Genomic DNA, 20,751 nt, shown 5'->3' on the forward strand with positions numbered 1-20,751 from the left:
ACCATGGTCTGCTGTGAATGTCTACCCCTCTATCCTCACCCTTTACTACCTTCCTTCCCCAAGCCTGGTGCTGGGAATACTCATGTAGATTACAGGGCTGTCCAGAACGAACACTCTTACAAGAGCAAGGGGCCAAAAGCTGGAATCCAAGACTGTGCTGTGAACATCCGAGACCCACTGCCCTCCTCCGAACCCAATCTCCCCAGAGGCCGCCCCTCAAATACTGCAAAGCAAATGTAGAATAATCCAATGTATCACCTTACCCTACGTCTTCAAGTAAACTACAAAAGCCGCATCAAGCACAACTCAAAGCCAAGAGGCCAACTCAGCCCCCTGGGGTGGGTGCACCAGAGGAACTGTCGCTAATCTCCCCCGGGGCTCACGGCCACACGGCTCTCCGGGGCCTCCCTGCCCTTGGTTACCTGGTTCTTCAGGGGGTGGCTGTGCGCTGACCTCGGGTTCTGGGATGACTTCGGGGGGCGGCGGGGGTGGAGCAGGTGGAGCTTTGACAGGGGTCGTTGACTCCGGGGTCTCAAATGCCTCTTCAGAATCAGAACTCCTGATGAGAGAGAGGGAGAAGCAGCACAGGTTAGACAGGGGCCCAGGGCCAGTTCGGCTAAGCAAGTGTGGCCTTTGGACCCAGAGCCAGTGGTGGGTTCTAGCTCGCTGCTCAATTCAACTGTGCAGGGACAGATGAGAGGAAAGTAATTTTCTCAGTCGTGATTCCCAAGGGTGAATCTTATCAGTGGCTCTGACTGCACAAATGATGTATTCTTTGAACTCAGCTCTACTGGAAATACACGCTTCTCACCTTAGTGGCAAATACACACAGGGCAGATTCTGGATGAACTTCCACACACGCTCGTTATTGGGTATGGATTCAGAGAGAGAGAGGCATTTGCATGTTCAATGCCATGGTGCCAACTCACCCACAGGATCCCACCCCATCATCCTCTCCACTGCCCTGCCTTCTCAGCACCTCTCATAACTTGTGAGTATACACTTATTCTAGTAGTGTTTACTGTCTTTCTCTTCTACTGAGCTCAAAAGACAGGAGGGTAGCTGGCCTTGTTTATCACAGCATCCCCGAGCCTATAGCAGAGGGCCGGGAATGAACATCTGGTGAGTGGGTGAATGGAGTGAATGAATGAAGCCAGCCGGCCAGGCAGAGGGCGCATCAGACCAACACAAAGCACAGCCACCAACCCCGACACAGTGAAAAAAAAATGGCCCTCGCTGGTCTGCAGGAAAGTCTGTTCTCAAGGAAGGCTCTTCATCCAGAAAACTGGACCGAAAATCCATCTGGAGAAACTCTGCCCACTAACAAGGAGAAGCCACTGGCCAAGCCTTGGCCTGCGCTGAAGAAGAACCAACAGGCCAGGGGCGGTGATTCACGCCTCTGATCCCAGCACTTTGGGAGACTGAGGTGGGAGGAGCGCTTGATGTCAGGTGTTTGAGACCAGCCTGGGCAACGTAGTAAGGCCCCATTTCTATAAAAAATAAAAATAAAAATATTAGCTAGGCTTGGTGGCACGTGCCTATGGTCTCAGCTACTAGGGAGTGTGAGGCAGGAGGATCACTTGAGCCCAGACGTTTGAGGCTGCAGTGAGCTATGACTGTGCCAATACACCCCGGCCTGGGTGACAGAGAAAGACCCTGTCTCTTAAAAAAATAAAAAAAAGAGGAATAACCAGCAGACAGCCCTCCCCATCACCCTGCTGCCACCAATTTTAAGCCAGAAAGAATAAGGTGACTCAATTTTAAGCCAGAAAGAATAAGGCTCCCCCCAGTACCAAGCTGGCTCCACCTATGCTCAAGATGCCAAGGGCCTGCGGTCCCGAGCCCAGCCTTGCCTCAGAGGACAGCTAGCGCCGAGCAGCAGCAGCAGCTGGGCTGAATCCATTTTGGAAGGGTTAGACAGACCAAAATACTGATTTCGTCATTTGCAACGAGGGGGTTAATTATCAAGAGGGTGGACACTTAGGGTGGCTGATTGGCACAAACAATCCCAGCAAGCACATCTGGTGAAGACACAAAATCAGGGTGACCTGGCAGGTGAGTACGGACAGTGTGTGCACCAAGCTGCACCGGTGTCACCGAGCCACGCAACCCAATGCTGTGAGATGTTCACATTGGCGAGCTTCCACAAGGACCAAAGGACCAGGGACCCCAGGAGAGGTCACCATCTTCTAAAGTCCACCAGCCAGCTGGCAGAGAGCACCAGGAACCAAACCAATCCCTCCAATTATCCGCTGGGACCAGAGGAAAGAGCAATTTGGTGAGTTCCCTTCAGAAAGTCTGTATCAATGCTTTTACAACTAGTTTGTTAGTGAGCTATTTCATCAGTGCCAAAGACCCCCTTGTCCCCCTCCACCCCGCCAAGGACCTTGGCTCCTCCAACCAGTCACAAAGCCTCCAGGGAACCAACGAGTTTAAAAGAAACATCATCGCTGCTTTTGACGGGGTTCAATGAGCCAAAGCCAGTCTACTATTAAATTTCATGAGGAAATAATTCATGCAAACACAACAGAAGATATTGACTTCTTACAAACACTCATTAATATCAAAGGGCTTAGCTTTTGTCTGTGGGGAGAATGTAAGATCCACACTTGCACAACAACAGATCCAGGTACCTGAAGCATCTGTTTATCCTTGTGGAAAACAAAAGGACGTCACACAACTGAGCCATAAAGAAGAATGAGAGTTCGGATCAGCCTGGCGGCCCGATGCAGAGCCCCGGGTGCAGCCCTGGGAACCAGCTTCCTCACCAGGCCCCGAGCACTGCACCATCATTAGCAACACTGACACGATACAGAGTTAACTTGCCTTTTTCCAGAGCCTCCCTGGTGCAGCAGACTGGAGTCCCCACTGCTGGTCACCGCTGTCCACATCCACCGGGCCCATTCCACTGGGGACCATGTCTGCCAGGAGGCATAGGCCATTTCCGCTGAAGAACAGCCTCTGTCGCCCAAATTCCCACCCCTAATTCCCCTGCTGGTATCTCTTGGATCTAAATATCTTTCAATGTCACCAAAAAAGTTAGCTGCACCACCAGCCACAGATGCTATGAGCTTCTCCAGCGTCCAGAGGCCCAGAGGCTGCCCTACTCACGCAGAGATTCAGGGAAAGCCTGAGGGCTCATCTGTCCCCTGGCTCCTGCATTCCTGGGCACTGGCCACGTCAGGCTCTGAAGCACAAAAGGCCCTGCTCTTTCTCAACCACACAAGCAAGCAACAGGGAGGGCCGGATGCCCCTCGGTTCTAGCTGCTGAATTCCAATGAGGTCTCCGCTGCAGCAGCTGCCCAGCCCGCGCACCTGCCCAGAGGGACCGCCACTCACTCTCACCCTGTGTGGAAGACAGAGCATGGGGTGGCCAGGGCACACCAAGCCCCTTTGTGGTCCCTTGCCTGTTCACTATGAACGATTTCTGCATCAAAACACCAGAGGTCACGTGGACCACGAGGATGGCATTCCCTTCCTGTGCTGCCTGCCTTGTTTTCGTATCTCTGAACCCTCTCTTGGGAGCAGAGAGCCAGTTAATTAGAGGAGGTGGATGGCAGCTTTTTTAATTATCTCTTTTTTCCCTATTCAGTTTCCCAGGGGCTCAAATGCATTTCTAAGAGCAAGGATTTCAACAGCCCACCCCAACGAGTCAGTACATAAAAATAAAGCAGCACTTTGGGGTCCCAGTGTATAAACACAATTCCCACCGGCTCTGATTTTTTTTTCCTACTAGAAAAAAACCAAAGTATAAGAAATTATTCTGTTAAGCCTTCACACATTTTAAAAATGAAAGAAAATAAATTTGCTGCAAAAGATGTGGCAGAAAGAGAAATGTTGTCATTACAATCTGCTGAAATCTCTACATTAGAGGAAAATAGATTTATCAGGATATGCACATGCTATGTCCACCCCAGAAGGAAATATGCAAATGCAACAAAATATCTATATTTCTACAGTGTAAACCAACCTTGTCCACAGCCCCTAGGCTGCATGCGGCCAAGACAGCTTTGAATGAGGCCCAACGCAAATTCGTAAACTTTCTTAAGACACTATGAGACTTTGTTGTGATTTCTTTCTTTCTTTCTTTTTTTTTAGGTCATCAATTATCATTAGTGTTAGTGTACTTTATGTGTGGCCCAAGACAGTTCTTCTTCCAATGCAGCCCAGGGAAGCCAAAAGATTGGACACACCTGAACTGTAACACTTTAATTATCAGCATGAAAAGCATAATAACTACCATTTGTTGAATATACTATAATGTGTCAGGCACAAAAGTAAGCCCATGGTACACACATCTAAAGTCTTCAAAAATGTCCTGCTTAGCCAGGTATGGTGGTGCGCACTTGTAATCCCAGCTACATGGGAGGCTGACTCAGGAGGATCCCTTTGGTCCAGGAGTTAGAGACTGCAGCAAGCTATGATCACACAACTATACTCCAGCCTGAAGGACAGAGCAAGACCTTGACTCTTAAAAAAAAGACCCTGGCTGCCAGAGAGCAGGCCCATTTTACAGATGAGACAATTCGGCACTAGAGGGCCGAATTCCTTTGCCAGAGGCCGTATGGTTACTAAATGATGGAAGCGAAGTCTCAAATCCAGAACTGCCTGCCTCCAAAATCTATGCCCTTTTCACTACATCTGTGGCTTCCAAATATTTTTAGCAAGTTCAATTTGCAATATGCTTGTATTATAAGGGCTACCATGGACAGCAACTGAGTTGTTTGGAGGAACCTGAAAATCTGACTCTGGGGGCTGGAGACATGAAGGGCAGCAGGATGCCTGTTGATCTCTCCCCCGGCTGCACATCACTGGAAAGAGTCCTGAGATGCACCCATGAGTAATTACAAACAGCCCCTGATTTTTTTTTTATTGTACTTTAAGTTCTAGGGTACATGTGTAGAACGTGCAGGTTTGTTACATAGGTATACACGTGCCATGGTGGTGGCTTGCTGCACCCATCCCCCGTCATCTACATTAAGTATTTCTCCTAATGTTATCCCTCTCCAATCCCCCAACCCCCTGCTATCCCTCCCCTAGTCCCCTGCCCCCAACAGGCTCCAGTGTGTTATGTTATCCTCCCTGTGTCCATGTGTTCTCATTGTTCAATTCCCATGAGTGAGAACATGCGGTGTTTGGTTTTCTGCTCTTGTGTCAGTTTGCTGAAAATGATGGTTTCCAGCTTCATCCATGTCCCTGCAAAGGACATAAACTCATCCTTTTTTAATGACTGCATAGTATTCCATAGTGTATATGTGCCACATTTTCTTTATCCAGTCTATCACTGATGGGCATTTGGGTTGGGTCCGAGTCTTTGCTATTGTGAACACTGCCGCGATAAACATACGTGTGCATGTGTCTTTATAGTAGAATGATTTATAATCCTTTGGGTAAATACCCAGTAATGGGATTGCTGGGTCAAATGATATTTGTATTTCTAGATCCTTGAGGAATCGCCATGCAGCCCCTGATTTTTAACGGCCTGTCCTGTGATCGTGGAATATTTTTGAATAAGGCAGACAGGGCAGGAGGGTCTACCAGCTGTACAAACTGGATTAATGTATCAGTATATGGCAATCAATGTGTTGAGGGTATCCAATAGCACACAGTGCAGTGTGCACAAACAAGAAAGGAAGAGAGAAACATGTGACCCCAGTGTGGACAGACTGCTGCCACCAGAACAGGGCCCTACCGAGCTCCTCCACTGTGAACTGGCATGGCTTAAAAACATTGTTTGAATGAGAACACATGGACACAGGGAGGGGAGCACTACACACTGGGGTCTGTTGGGGAGAAATAGGGGAGGGACAGTGGGGGGTGGGGAGTTGGGGAGAGATAGCACAGGGAGAAATACCAGATATAGGTGAAGGAGAGGAAGGCAGCAAATCACACTGCCACGTGTGTACCTATGAAACAATCTTGCATGTTCTTCACATGTACCTCAAAACCTAAAATGCAATTAAAAAAAAAAAAAAAAAAAACATTGTTTGAAGTACTTTCTTGGTCTCAAAGTCCCACAGAGAAACCTCTGCTCCACACAATACTGAACTAAGCAGCTCTACAGTTGACACTCTGTCAAAGAAGGGCATGGAAACTGGCCCCGAAGCAAGAGGCAGGTAGCTGGAAAACGCAGATCCCAAGGGCCTATTTCCCTGTATTGGTGATTTGGTTTAAATATTTTCAGGTTTTTATCTCTATGAACTACAACAACAAAAGAGTTTAAGATCAGCATCCACACACATATATAATATACACATACACACTTACAGACACACGTGTGAACATGTGAATGTATCTCTAACTAAAACATAAGCATGTTTCAATAAAGAGGTACTATAGATGTAGTTTCCCGTATATCATTAAATGGCTACACTTGCTCAAGTTTTACTGGAGATAATTCAAAGCCTTGGAATAATAAATTGCAAAGGCCATAACATCTTTTGGAAGAAAATTTAGAGATCATATCCTATTCCAATACACTTACCCCAGCTAAGGCCCAGAGAGCTGAAGTGGCTTGCCCAAGGTAACCAGCCCATGCTTGACAGCCATAGCTAGAAATTCCATATAGCTGGGCCTACCTTCATTAAGCACTTCCTCTAAACAGAGCCTTTGCTCTAAACACAACACTCATCCTGGAAATTTAAAGTTTATAGGGGTTGCGTGCAGTGGCTCATGCCTGTAATCCCAGTACTTTGGGAGGCTGAGGCAAGCAGATCTCCTGAGGTTGGGAGTTCGAGACCAGCCTGACCAACATGGAGAAACCCCATCTCTACTAAAAATAGAAAAAGTGAGCCGGGTGTGGTGGCACATGCCTGTAATCCCAGCTACTTAGGAGGCTGAGGTAGGCGAATTGCTTGAACCCAGGAGGTGGAGGTTGCAGTGAGTTGAGATCACACCACTGCACTCTAGCCTGGGCAACAAGAGCAAAACTCCGTCTCAAAAAAAAAAAAAATCTATAGTTTATATAACATTTGAATGTTACCTGATTATCAAGAAATAATTCCTTCTTAAGCATTGCTTAAGGGGAAGAGGAGACTTCCATACTTGAATCTAGGTCAATTCCTTAGAATTCCAGTTTGCAGTTCTGAACATGAAAGGGATCCGGGAGCTGGAGGGAGGGTCTTAGGACCACCCCTCAGAGTGAAAGGACACAGTGCAGGCCAAAGATAGGGGCTTCCTTCTTCTGAGCTCCCCTCCGCCTCCCACCTCTTTTTCCCTTGAAGATCAAGCCCAGGTAAAAGCAACAGCTCGGGACAAAAGTCCTGCTTGGGGAAAACCAGCCAGCATTGTCCAGGCTGAAAGACCAGCTGCCATCCCTGAAGAGAGAGAGAGACCTTCCAGAGACAAAACTGAGCCCGCAGCGACAGATCAGACAGTCTCATTCATCTCTTCATCTCGTGTAAGAGTTTGATAAATCTGTGAGTAAGTGGGTATTTTTGAAACGGCTGCATGCTAGATTCTATTCAACAAAATATTCCACTGAATGAGACCTTCAGATAGTCTTGCCAATAAAAGCTTCCCCCCTCCCCAATCTATGCACACACACACACACACCTCTCTGGCATAAAATGGTACGATCAGAATGGTCATATTTTAAGGGCTGACAAAATGATCTTGTACTTTAATTCATCTGTCCTGCATATAGAAAAGGAATTGCCCCGTGATATCAATATCTAGGTAAATAAGAACATGATTTCAACACAAGCAGATGCCGAGACCCAATGGACAATGAGGTGACTGAGAAGCAGCCAGCCAGGTGCTGTCTTCCATGAACAAACACAGAGCTAGCTCTGGCAAGCCAGGCTGCTAGAATTTTCCAGGCTGACACCTATGGCTGCCTCAAGAAAAATCAAAGCAGGTGGCAACATATTTACCCCGAGATTCCCAGCAGGTCCTACTTTCAGAATCAAGTAGCTATCACTTTGTGGCTATGTTTTGACATTTCCAGGGTACCCAGGACACTAGCCATCACCGTTCTAACCGTTGCTAGGTTATGGCAGCGGCATGCCCAAAAGGAAACAGCACCGCAGACTAAGGAGTCCCATGGCTGGGCTATGGCCAGGTGTTAGTCGAATACAGCTGCAAGAAACAGGAACCCACTTCTGGAGTGAAACTAACCATGGTCAGGCGCCACGGCTTACACCTGTAATCCCAGCACTTTGGGAGGCCAAGGCGGACAGATCACCTGAAGTCAGGAGTTCAAGACCAGCCTGGCCAACATAGTGAAACTCCATATCTACTAAAAAAAAATTAAAAATTCAAAAATCCCAGCTACTTGGGAGGCTGAGGCAAGAGAATCGCTTAAACCTGGGAGGCAGATGTCGCAGTGACCCAAGATCATACCACTGCACTCCAGCCTGGATGATAGAGTGAGACTCTGTCTCAAAAAAATTTTTTTCTTAATAAATAAATAAACTAAAGCGGAATGGGACTTCCTGAAAACCCAAGGAGGCTAAGAAGCCACATCTGAAGAGACAGAAATGAGGGCACTTCAGCCCTGCCACTATTTTCTGGCTTTCAGCTCACGGTTTAAGTTCCAGGGAGGGAGCATCTACTTGGCTTTTCTTGGGTCTCTTGGCTGGAACACAGCAGGGAAACTTAATAAATGAGCAACCTGCTGAGACTCAATGGAATGGGGACACAGACTTCCCCAAAAGGCAATCAGAAGGTGGGATGGAGGGCAGGCAACCCACAGACAGCCAGAGACCACAACAGGCTCCCTCTCAGCTCCCCTGGACAAGCGTGTGACCTTAGGGAAGTCACCTGACCTCCCAGGCCCAGGGACTGTCACATAATTGGGGATACGCATGACTGTATGGATACTGCCTCCCCATCATTATTGCAGCTCTGACTCTGCCCTTGGCCTCAAAGCACAAGGAGATCAGGAGTTCCAGACCAGCCTGGCCAAGATGGCGAAACCCTGTGTCTACTAAAAATACAAAAATTAGCCGCGTGTGGTGGTGTGCATTTGTAATTTCAGATACTCAGGAGGCTGAGGCATGAGAATCCCTTGAACCTGGGAGGCAGAGGCTGCAGTGAGCCGAGGTTGTGCCACTGCACTCCAGCCTGGGTGACAGAGCAAGACTCTGTCTCAAAAATAATAATAATAAACTTGGGAAAATGTAATTTTGCTAGCAAGCAGACCAAGTCTTCTGTTTTACTTGGTCAAAGCTGCTGAGCTGGATAGGAAAGAGACCCTGGAGGCCAGGTACAAACTGTGGCTGGTGCCAAGCCAGGCCGCTGGTGGACAACAGAGGGTGCTGAGGAAAGGGCGAGCTCTGGGTGGTGCTGAGGTCAACTTCATCCTCCCCTCAAGGGACATACAACCAGATCCAGGGCCCGGGGACTGCTTCCAGAATGAAGGGGGCTCAGTGTGGCCCTGTGCCCATGTGGGTGTGCATACATGTGTCTGCTGAAACTCACTCCCCTAACACATACATACTTGGTGTTGAAATCGGCTTACTTGTGACAACACGAGGCTCTTTGCAAAAGAGAAGAGACCTTCTAGTGGCTGTGGGCCAACTCCAGGACGTGCGGAGTGACACTGAGCCAGCCCCCACAACCCGGGCTCATGATTTCACCAATTTGTAAGTGGATCCTGCTATGCTTTCCTGGAGAAAGGCCAGACTGTGAATCAAGTGTCAGGACAAACAAAGGAAGAAGAGCCTCGGACCACCCCTTCAGTTTCCTTCACACACCTGTATCCCCAAGTTCTCTTTGCAGCTAAACCCCTTGCTTGAGTAACTTAAATTGGAATCTTAAAACTCAGGTTTTACCGGGGACGGTGGCACATGCCTGTAATCCCAAGACTTTGAGAGGCCAAGGTGGGCAAATCACTTGAGGCCAGGAGTTCAAGACCAGCCTGGCCAACATGGTGAAACACCGTCTCTACTAAAAATATAAAAATTAGCCAGGTGTGGTGGCGGGCACCTGTAATCCCAGCTACTCAGGAGGCTGAGGCAGGAAAGTTACTCAAATCCAGGAGGCAGAGGTTGCAGTGAGCGGTGACTGTGCCACTGCACTCCAGCCTGGGTGATAGAGCAAGACTCTGTCTCAAAACAAACAAACAAACAAAAAAACCTTGGATTTTTCCCCCCTAGAGACTGAGTCTTGCTTGTCACCTAGGCTGGAGTACAGTGGCACAGTCATAGCTCACTGCTGGAGTACAGTGGCACAGTCATAGCTCACTGTAACCTCAAATTCTTGGGCTCAAGAGATCCTTCTGCCTCAGCCTCCCGAGTAGCTGGGACCACAGGTGCATGCCACCACAACCTGCTGATCTCCAGTGACCCTGCCGCCCCGGCCTCCCAAATTGCAGGGATTATAGGCATGAGCTACTGTGCCTGACCACTAAACTGAGATGCTTAAAAAATATAACAGAAAATGAGTTGCTTATGGATACTACTAAGAAAAGAATATAAAACTGAATTCAAAAAGACCTAAGAAGGTGCTTTCAACAGGCTGTCATTAAAGTCCTTGTATTTTCTGAGAGGAGAATCGCAGTAACATCCTACTTATTCACAAGCCACTTAACAAGCAAACGAGTACCCCCTCACCCATCTGAAACACAACCAGGACCCCAGAAAACACAAAAATTTCAGTTCAACCAAGTCATGTGACACAGAGCTTGCACTAAAGGATCCTGCACATTACTCAATAAAAAGCCCCGTCTAGTCGTCTCTGGAAACACACTTAGCCTTCTTTTATAGTCTAGTCTGGGTATCTGGCTTCAGAACCCAAATCAAATGAGAAGGGGCAGGGTAATGTTGGAGGCAGGCACATAGATAGCACTGATAAAGAGTACAGCCAGGTACAGTGGCTCATGCCTGTAATCCCAAGACTTTAGGAGGCCAAGGCGGGTGGACCATTTGAGGTCAGGAGTTCGAGACCAGCCTGGCCAACATGGTGAAGCCCCATCTCTACTAAAAATATAAAAATTAGCTGGGCATGGTAGCATGTGCCTGTGATCCCAGCTACTCAGAAGGCTGAGGCAGGAGAATCACTTGAACCCAGGAGGAGGAGGTTGTAGTGAGCCAAGATCACAAGATCATGCCACTGCACTCCAGCCAGGACGACAACAAGAGCAAAACTCAAAACTCCATCTCAAAAAAAAAAAAAAAAAAAGTAAGTGATAGGCCAGGCACAGTGGCCCTCTCCTGAATCCCAGCACTTTGGGAGGCCAAGGCAGGAGGACTGCTTGAGTCCAAGAGGAGTTCAAGACCAGCCTGAGCAACATGATGAGAACCTGGCTCTGCTCATTTAAAAAATAAAATAAAATAAAATAAAAGAGTGACAGAGTAGATGGAAAAACCATAAAGAAGACTCAAGAACTCAGCAAAGAGCAGTCACCTCTGGCCAACCGCTAGAGCTTCCCCAAGCACCTGGCAGGGGACAGGTCCACCCCCATCAGTATCACCCAGCTGTTAACGAAGGTGAGTGGGATTACATGTGTAGTCAGGAGAGCTCCAAGTTAGGTGATAAGTAGGAAAAAAAAAACAGCAAATTAAGAAATGTATATATAATGACCCTATTTCAGATAAAATAATTATATATAAATTTACACAAAGATACATAAATACATATGTACAATTACGTACATAGATGTCTACATACAGACACACCACATAAGTGCTGTTTATGTAAGTCAGAAAAAGATATTTAAACACAGGTACGAGAAACGAGGTTGCCTTGGTAAAGGGAGGATGCAGGCCCCAACACGGCAGAGCTCAGCCACACTGCTGGGGGCACAGGGGTCTTCCCGGATATGCTCACCAAGTTCTTCCAAATCTCACCCACGTCCTGGATACACGTGGAACTCAGTTGGAATTGGTTAGCTGGATTATGTCCAGGGCAACATGGCTTAAGGGAAAGAGCCAACAAGGGGTTAGGAAGAAGCAGAGGAGTGGCAAAAATGTAGCTGTCCCCATCTGCACTGGCCAGGGAAGACACACCCACCAGACACCCCCCATTCCAGGTATTTCCCCAGCCAGCAAGACACATCCAATCCACATTTGAGGCTCATGTCCCACACTCACCAAGTGTCCTTCTGATTTCAAGTGTGGTTTCGCAGGCAGGTACCCAAATACCAGGATAGGGGTGCCTCAGCCAGGGGCTGCGAAGTGTCAGGGATGAGAATAACCCTATGGCTGCTGACCTCAGCTGACATGTTACAGACCTTCAGAGCTTCCTCATGTCTGATCGTTACAACAGAAGAGGCATGTGAGTGTGATTCCCTGACTGTTCACGATTTCAGAAGGACCCATCCCCTATCACCTGCGGGCACCTGGGCTGGTGAACCAGACAGATAAGGTCCCTCTCTGAAGATGCTCAAGTTCTCCTGGGTTCTGAGGATGAGAAAACTTGGAGCCAAGTGGTTCAGCATCTTGCCTGTGGGCTCAGAACCACCCAGGGGCAGGGGCAGAGCCAAGACTAGCATACGTGTCTTCTGAGCCTGAGCCTGACCCAGGTGCCCTCCCGGCTCACAGACGCTCCTGCATGTGAACAGGCTGGAGTCCTCATTTGCAAATGAGTCTCTAGCAGGTTTGGCAGCTGCAGTTTCCCAGAGCAGCCTCACCTCCGGGGGAACAAATCAGGAGAGTTTCTGCATCTAGATCCACTGCAGCCCATGGGGGCAGCTAGCCAGGCCTTCACTCTGTTCTTTTGGCCCTTTCACTCATACAAACGAGGAGGGGTTGTCTAATGTGCCCATGCCATGCCATCCCAACTGCAAAGACCTGAGACTGTTGGAACACACAGGGAGTGACATGGGAAGGTTGTCACATGGAGGTCCTCCTAGACCTCTGCAGGAGAGTCACATCAACCCTGAATTCTGTTGCTCTCTTTATTCATATCCTGGGCAAAGGGCAACACCATCACAGGGCCAAGGGGAGACCGAGAGGATGACTAATCTCAGGGTAGAGTTGCAAAGAGGAGGCCATAGGATTCAGAGCAGGAGCAGCGCTAGCCTTGGAATCCTGGCTCCTAAACGCATTTTTTTTTTTTTTTTTTTTTTGAGATGGAGTCTCACTCTTGTCTCCATGGCTGGAGTGCAGTGGTGTGATCTCGGCTCACTGCAACCTCCACCTTCCAGGTTCAAGCGATTCTCCTGCCTCAGCCTCCCAAGTAGCTGGGACTACAGGCAAGCGCCACCACGCCCGGCTAATTTTGTATTTTTAGTAGAGATGGGGTTTCACCATGTTGGCCAGGATGGTCTCCATCTCCTGACCTCGTGTTCCACCCACGTTGGGGGCGGAGATTAAAAGTGCTGGGATTAGAGGCCTGAGCACCGAGCCTGGCCTTTTTTTTGAGACAGAATCTCACTCTGTCACCCAGGCTGGAGTGCAGTGGTGCAATCTTGGCTCACTGCAACCCCCACCTCCCAGGTTCAAGTGATTCTCATGCCTCAGCCACCCGAGTAGCTGGAATTACAGGCACTCGCCACCACACCCATCTAATTTTTTGTATTTTTAGTAGAGACAGGTTTTCGTCATGTTGGCCAGGCTGCTCTCGAACTCCTGGCCTCAAGTGATCCACCCACCTTGGTCTCCCAAAGAGTCGGGATTATAGATATGAGCTGAAGAGCCACCACACCCGGCCTGGCTCCTAAGCTCTTGACGTCGAATGTATCCTTACCTACGCGTCTGTGTGTGTCTCTGAACCTGCCTCTGCCTCTACATGCCCTGAGTCTCTGCCTCTTGCATATCTACCTTTTTTTCTCCACACCATGCCCCTCATTCTTCTGTCTGGTCAAAATGAGGAAAGGCACATTTGGAGGCTGCCCTGCAGATGAGAGTCCCTCATGTTCCATCAATAATTAAAGTTTACGTGTTTTGACTTTGTAACTTGTCATTTACAGTTTTGCCTTAAAAGTGGTACTTCAACACCTTGCAAATATGGGGGAAAGATTTGAGGGCTCCCAGTGCACAGGGCAATCTTACCCCTGCATTCATCTCTTGGTAATATTTCACTCTGTGTAAACCCATTACTGAGTCATGCTGAGAAGTCATTGTTTTTAACAAATACAGACACACCTTAGGAGACATGCAGTTTTCAAATCAGCTGGCTAAATCCCAAGCAACTCAGAAAGTGTGGTGAGCTCCTGGTGGAAAACAAGCAGCTGGAATTTTAATCAGACATCATACCCTCCCTGCCACGGATAACATGCACCTGAATGAGGCCTTCAGAAGCTTTGCCCAATTCAGAGAGAACCTGCATCCAGAGTAGGTTTCATGTTTGGTCTATTTCATTTATCCAAAAGTTGGTAGTTCTCAGTGTCCTGCCCAGAGTAGCTGTTCAACAAATACTTCCCACAGCACTTCTAATCAGAAAGGCAAACTGCAGAGTTCTTTGCCTGCTCTGCTAAATATGGCAACCTGTGGTCTACCGCGTGTCTCAACGAGTCTCAACCATGATTTGGCACATAGACATAAAGTGCGCAAACCCAGACGTGGGATGGAGAAGCTACAACAGCTTAATAGAAAGCCTGAACATCTAGAAAGTTTTAAAAGCTTATTTTCTACTGCAGTCTGCAGCAGTGCAATAAAGCAGTACAAGCAGAAGGAAGGAAGACTTCAATCTTTTCTCCCTTTCTTCTAACCTATTTACATGATCAAAAAAAAGAAAAAAAAAAAAAAGCACAGCTTGTAAACAGCACACTAATTGTAGGGAATAAGTATTGTTCAACGCATAGAAAATGTGCTTCTCCTGCTTCCACGGGTTTTCACACTATTCTCTCATACATAATGCAGCATCCTCAACTCAGGCTTTAACCCACTTATTAAAAATTCTGAAATGATGAAGTCTAAACAAAAGCACTTTCTTCACATATTAATATATGAATTACATGATTCTGACATCCTGTAGAAGAAACCCACACCGCAGCCATCAAATATGAGCATCAACTGATCTGGTTCCAAATTCATGTGAGGTGAGTAATTCTGGACAGGTTACTTAACATCCCTGGCCTCCGTTTCTTAGTCTATGCAATGAGCAATAGTAGGTAGTAGATGTTGCTTTCAGAGCTGAGCTTAGATTTATAAAGCACCTTGCACAATGCCCGGCACTTAGAAGACTGGCTCCAGTCCTTAAAGCGTTAAAATTCTACAGCCCAAATTATTGCATCCTTCACCTTAACGCAACAAAGAAACATAAAGCATAGCCATGCTCCCGGTAGCCAGGAGACAGCTGTACCAATGATTCATGAGTTTACAGAGCGATGCAAAAAGAATGTGATTTTCTTGCTCTTCCCACACATCCAACAATGCCCCCTTCACCATGCACACACAGACACATAACACTAAAGTGGCTGTGGGCGTGGAACTGTAAAACTAAGCGATAAATTTCACGTGAATATTTACTGAATTAATTCACAGCCACTCGAGAGAAACTGTAATCAGCCTAACAGAAGACAGGCTGGCGCTGTTTGTTCTAGGCTCTGGGATGCCTTAAAATTTCTTCCCCTTGTGGCTCATGTAATGTCAGCATTTTGGGAGGCCGAGGCAGGTGGATTATCTGAGGTCAGGAGTTCAAGATCAGACTGGGTGACATGGTGAAACCCCATCTCTACTAAAAATACAAAAATTAGCTGGGTGCAGTGGCACTTGCCCGTAATCCCCGCTACTCAGGAGGCTGAGGCAGGAGAATCGCTTGAGCCTGGGAGGCGGAGGTTGCAGTGAGCCGAGATTGCGCCGTTGCACTCCAGCCTGGATGACAGAGTGAGACTCCATCTCAAAAAAAATAAAATAAATTAAAAAAACCTTTCTCCCTCTTGCACTCCCTGGGAGGAGGGGTTTCTCAAAGCTGAGACATGAAGAGTGAGAAAGGAGTAGGTCATTAGAGCTGGGGGGAAGGCTGCAGGCAGGGAGAACAAAAAGATGAAGAGCCCTGGGGTAGGAGGGGGAAGGAGGGTGGCAGGTGCAAAGAATGGGCTTCAGGACGTTTAAGAAAACAAAGTGGGCAAGGAGGACAAAGTCTGCCAGAAGACAGGTGAGGCGGGTAACAATGACAATGACCTGGCCTCGTTGAGACCCATGAAGAGTCTAAAACCCACTAAGGGTTACACGGGGCAAGAATGCGCCCTGAGTTGCTGGTTTTTTGGAGACACAGTCTCGCTCTGCTGCCCGGGCTGGAGTGCAGTGGCAGGATCATGGCTCACTGCAGCCTCAACCTCTTGGGCTCAAGTGATTCCCCCTCCCACCTCACGTCTCTTCATCTTTTTGTTCTTCCTGCCTGAAACCTTCCTCCCACCAGCTCTAATGACTGACTCCTTTTTTACTCTTCATGTCTCAGCTTTGAGAAGCCTCCCCTCCCAGGGAGGTTGGGAGTCACTCGGGAGTCCCAGTCTCCTGAGCAGCTGGGACCACAGGTACATGCCACCACACCCGACTTTTTTTTTTTTTTTTTTTGAGACGGAGTCTTGCTCTGTCACCAGGCTGGAGTGCAGTGGCATGATCTCAGCTCAGGGCAACCTCCGCCTCCTGGCTTCAAGCGATTCTTCAGTCTCAGCCTCCCAAGTAGCTGGGACTACAGGCACCCAATGCCACCACACTCTGCTAATTTTTGTATTTTTAAGAGACAGTGTTTCACCATGTTTGCCAGGATAGTCTCAATCTCTTGACCTCGTGCTCCTCCCGCCTCAGCCACCCAAAGTGCTGGGATTACAGGTGGAAGCCACTGCACCCGGCCTTTTAAAAATTTTTTTGTAGAGACGGTGGTTCTCTAGGTTGCCTAGGCTGGTTTCAAACTACTGAGCTCAAGTGATCCTCCCACCTCAGCCTCCCAAATAACTGGGACTACAGGTGTAAGCCACCACATCTGGCTAATTGTTTTAAAACATTTTTTGTAGAGACAGAGGCTCCCAATGTTTCCCAGGCTGGTCTCAAACTTCTTGGCTCAAGCGATCCTCCTGCCTCAGACTCCTAGAGTGCTGGGATTACAGGCATGAGCCCCCAGGCCTGGCCCCTGCATTGTTTTTAGAAGGCCATTCTGACAGCTGTGAGAACAGCAGCAGGAGCAGGAATGGAAGCAGAAGGGTATGGAGATTGCTGGCCACCAAGGTGAGAAGTAGCCAGGTTTGAGTCACATAAAGGTAGGGGTTAAAGTGAAGGGCATCAAGGAAAGATCTGAGATCCCAGCCTGTACTTTCGGAAAGTTTTGGCTAAAAAAAACATTGCTTTTTACTTGCACTACAATTGATACCAGAAATATAACAGCTTTTTCTTCATTCCAAGAGATTCTGAATACATTATATACCGGTTGAGTAACAAAAGTGTCAGACCCATAATCAGTGGTTTAAATATAACAAGGCAGATAAGTAACCTCAGATTTCAATTACATATATCAGAGCTCTAACGAACAGATACAATTTCCCACATCGCATAAGCATCGCTGTCTCAAGCTTAAGAGTTAAAATAGATACTCAGAGCTGACCTTCTTCTTGCCAACAAACTTCTCAATTTCATAATAAAAGAAACAGGATAAGATATTGAATCTGACAGCAGTCACCTGGCTTTTCCTCTTCATCATGACTTTCAGCCCTCTGACTTATAAACATGCTCCAGCGTCCTGTCACTTTCAAGGTGTTAAAGAGCGGCTCTGTGCTTTGTTTTCTCAAATCCTTTCATCAAAGGCTCAAAGTTTTCCATTATCTCAATGTTACTACTATTTAAAAGTCACACTTCTGGTTTCACTTAGAATTTTAATGTAAGTTGTATTTAAAAAGTAGGGGTTTCTCCTGTTTTGTTTTGTTGAGACAGGGTCTCACTCTGCCCAGCCTGGAGTGCACTGGCCTGATCATGGCTCACAGCAGCTTCAAACTTTAAGGCTCAGGTGATCCTCCCACCTCAGCCTCCCAGGTGCTGAAACTACAGATGCACACCGTCACACCCAGCAAATTTTCTTTTGCATTTTTTTGTAGACAGGGTCTCACTATATTGCCCAGGCTGGTCTTGATCTCTGGTGCTCAATCGATCCGCCAGCCATGGCTCCTCAAAGTGCTGGGATTACAGGCGTGTACCCTGAGCCCAGTCGCAGCTCATGGCAACCTCTGCCTCCTGGGTTCAAATGATTATCGTGACTCAGCCTCCCGAGTAGCTGGGACTACAGGGGCATATCCCCATGGCTAATTTTTTGTATTTTTAGTAGAGATGAGGTTTCACCATGTTGGCCAGGCTGGTCCCGAACTCCTGGCCTTAAGTGATCCACCTGCCTTGGCCTCCCAAAGTGCTAGGATTACAGGCGTGAGCCACTGTGCCTGACCCTTTGTCCTGTTTTCTTAACTTATGACAGGATGCACTGATCAAACATCAGAAATAAGAAAGAACTGACCAGGCATGGTAGTTCATGCCTGTAATCCTAGCACTTTGGGAGGCCAAGCTGAGCAGATCATCTGAGGTCGGGAGTTCAAGAGCAGCCTGGTCAACATGGGGAAACCCTATCTCTTCCTAAAAATACAAAAAAAAGCCAGGCATGATGGTGTATGCCTGTAATCCCAGCTACTAAGGAGACTGAGGCGGGTGAATCGCTTGAACCTGGGAGCTGGAGGTTGCAGTGAGCCGAGACCATGACACTGCACTCCAGCCTGAGCAACAAGAGCAAAACAGAAAGAAAGAAAGGAAGAGAGAAAGAGACAGAGACAGAGACAGAGAGAGAGAGAGAAGAGAAAGTGGGGGAGGGAGGAAGGAAGGGAGGGAGGGAGGGAAGAACCATGCTCTTTGTGCTGCATTCTAAGTAAATATATATTTAAATGAAAAAATTAAGAAAGAAAAGAAAGAATTAAGGATTTCGCCAAAGTTTTGGCTTGCCCAATAAGGTGAAAGACCTAGGGGCTATAGAAGGAATGAAGAATCCAACAAATTTTGCCCAAAATTAAGATGGAAAAACTCTGACTTGACATTTTCACATCACACTTTCTTAAAAGCCAACACCAGACGGGTTTTATTTGCTCGGCTCAGGTGGTAATCATCACAAGACCACTGAGAGATTCAGCCAGCTCCAGATGATTAGGGTCCCTGATGATAATTCCACAAAACCATCATGCCACAGCCTCTAAACTTAATAGAAATTTTGTAATAAAGACATAAGCAATGGAGAAAAAAGCATTTCTGCCAAACAATACAGAAACATCCCGATATAGAAAAATCAGAAACTCCTTAAGTCTATGGGACTGAGATCCCACAAACCCCCTTTTTCCGCTTAGATATGATTTTTTACCCCAGCACTTAGAGCAATGCAAGAGAAAGAAAGAGAAGAGGAAGGGTATGTGTCACCAAAAGGGGACAAACCCTCAGGGGTTCATGAACGCTTGCTGAGAATGCTTGTTAATTGCTATGAATTGCTGGAGTTGCTATGGTCTGAATGTTTTTGTGTTCATAAGTAGAAATTCTAACCTCCAAGGTGACACACACGTGTGGCAGTCTGACAAAATATAAGACTCGAAGGGTCAAAAGAAAGTATTAGAAGGTGGCAGGTAATTTGATCATGAGAGATCTGCACGCTTAGACAAGAGGCCCCAGAGAGACCCCTCACTCCTGCCACCATGCAAGGACACAGCAAGAAGTGCATCTGAGCCAGGAAGCAGGCTCACCGTATGCCAAATCCAACTTCGTCTCAGACTTCCCAGCCTCCAAAACTGTTAGAAACGAATTTCTGTTATTTATAAGCCACCCAATTTATGGGATTTTGTTGTAGCAGCCCAAAAAGTCTACGATGTCCAGAGGTGAGCTCGGCCAGCCTATCACTGTATATCAGATGCTGTCCATCTTCGATCTTGGCAGACTTGCTTCCTGACACCTGAACCCAGAGTAGACACGGGGCTCAGCAGCCTCTCAGAGGCATGAAATGCTGGTCCTTCACCTCCTCAGTGAGTCTGGGGCATGCTGTTCTACCCAGGATCTGGAACTTCTAGCAGGGACCATGGCAGTTCTGGAAGGGCCATGCCCAAGTTTTGCCCCTGTACACCTCTGAAATCCACACTCCCAATTCTTTCTGCAACAGAATAATCCTGTTTGCATGCGATCACAGATCACAGTCACGTAGACTTGGGTCTTATCTCCTCCCCAGCTTCATTCTCCTGATGCTCAGAAAACCTTTCACCTCTGAGCCATCCACTGCCTGGGCCATCATTTGATTTATTTTAGAGACTGGTTTCATTATGTTGCCCAGGCTAGAATGCAGTGGCTATTCACAGATGGAATCTTGTGCCCTGTAGCCTTGAATTCATGGGCTCAAGTGACGTTCCTGCCTCAGCCTCCCAAGTTGCTGGGATCACAGGTTTGTGCCATCATCCTTGCAACCCTGTCCTCCCCATTGTTATAATTTTTAAAAGGCCCTGAACACAACCATCCCATTGTTTTTGAAACTGCATCTTCCAAAGCCAGGTGACTTTCTGTTCCAGCCTCCCTCCACTGCTCCTTCCAAAATGAGAATGCTTTATTCAAAATTCTTAAATTCCTACTGCCCTCCTTTTCTGTGTTGGGGCTCGGACACACCACCCCAAAATACAACTGTAGGAGACCAAAATATACCACCACAAACTATACTTGTCATATTTGGGGCTAGTTATTCTGAGAAACTGCGGACACAGAAGTAGCTCTGAAAAGCTGTCCTTGTATAAAACACATTGATATCCGTCAAGAAGGCCTACATCTATCAGGACAGGGTCTGCTCCAGGCAACTGTGATGAACCAAGAGATTTTATGGGCGTTACAAGACCACATTACTCACCCTACACTTCTGCCCCACACCCTTCCATAA

General features: G+C 47.4%; 1 protein-coding gene across 14 annotated transcripts in view; it reads right to left on the reverse strand.

Moving 5' to 3' along the window:
• TACC2 (transforming acidic coiled-coil containing protein 2) overlaps positions 1-20,751 on the reverse strand; it is a 251,580-nt gene that overhangs the window by 53,804 nt on the left and 177,025 nt on the right. For all 14 annotated transcript variants that reach the window (XR_010341737.1, XM_064373782.1, XM_064373779.1 and 11 more), the window contains one exon: positions 423-559. Coding sequence is in view for 13 of the 14 variants with exons in the window: in XM_064373782.1 (XP_064229852.1) it covers positions 423-559 (137 nt within the window). In the remaining variant the exon portion in view is untranslated. The remainder of the gene's footprint in view (positions 1-422; positions 560-20,751) is intronic.

Source organism: Aotus nancymaae, unplaced genomic scaffold (genome assembly GCF_030222135.1).
Source record: "Aotus nancymaae isolate 86718 unplaced genomic scaffold, 86718_ANA_hifiasm-v0.15.2.pri h1tg000010l, whole genome shotgun sequence".
NCBI lineage: Eukaryota > Metazoa > Chordata > Mammalia > Primates > Aotidae > Aotus > Aotus nancymaae.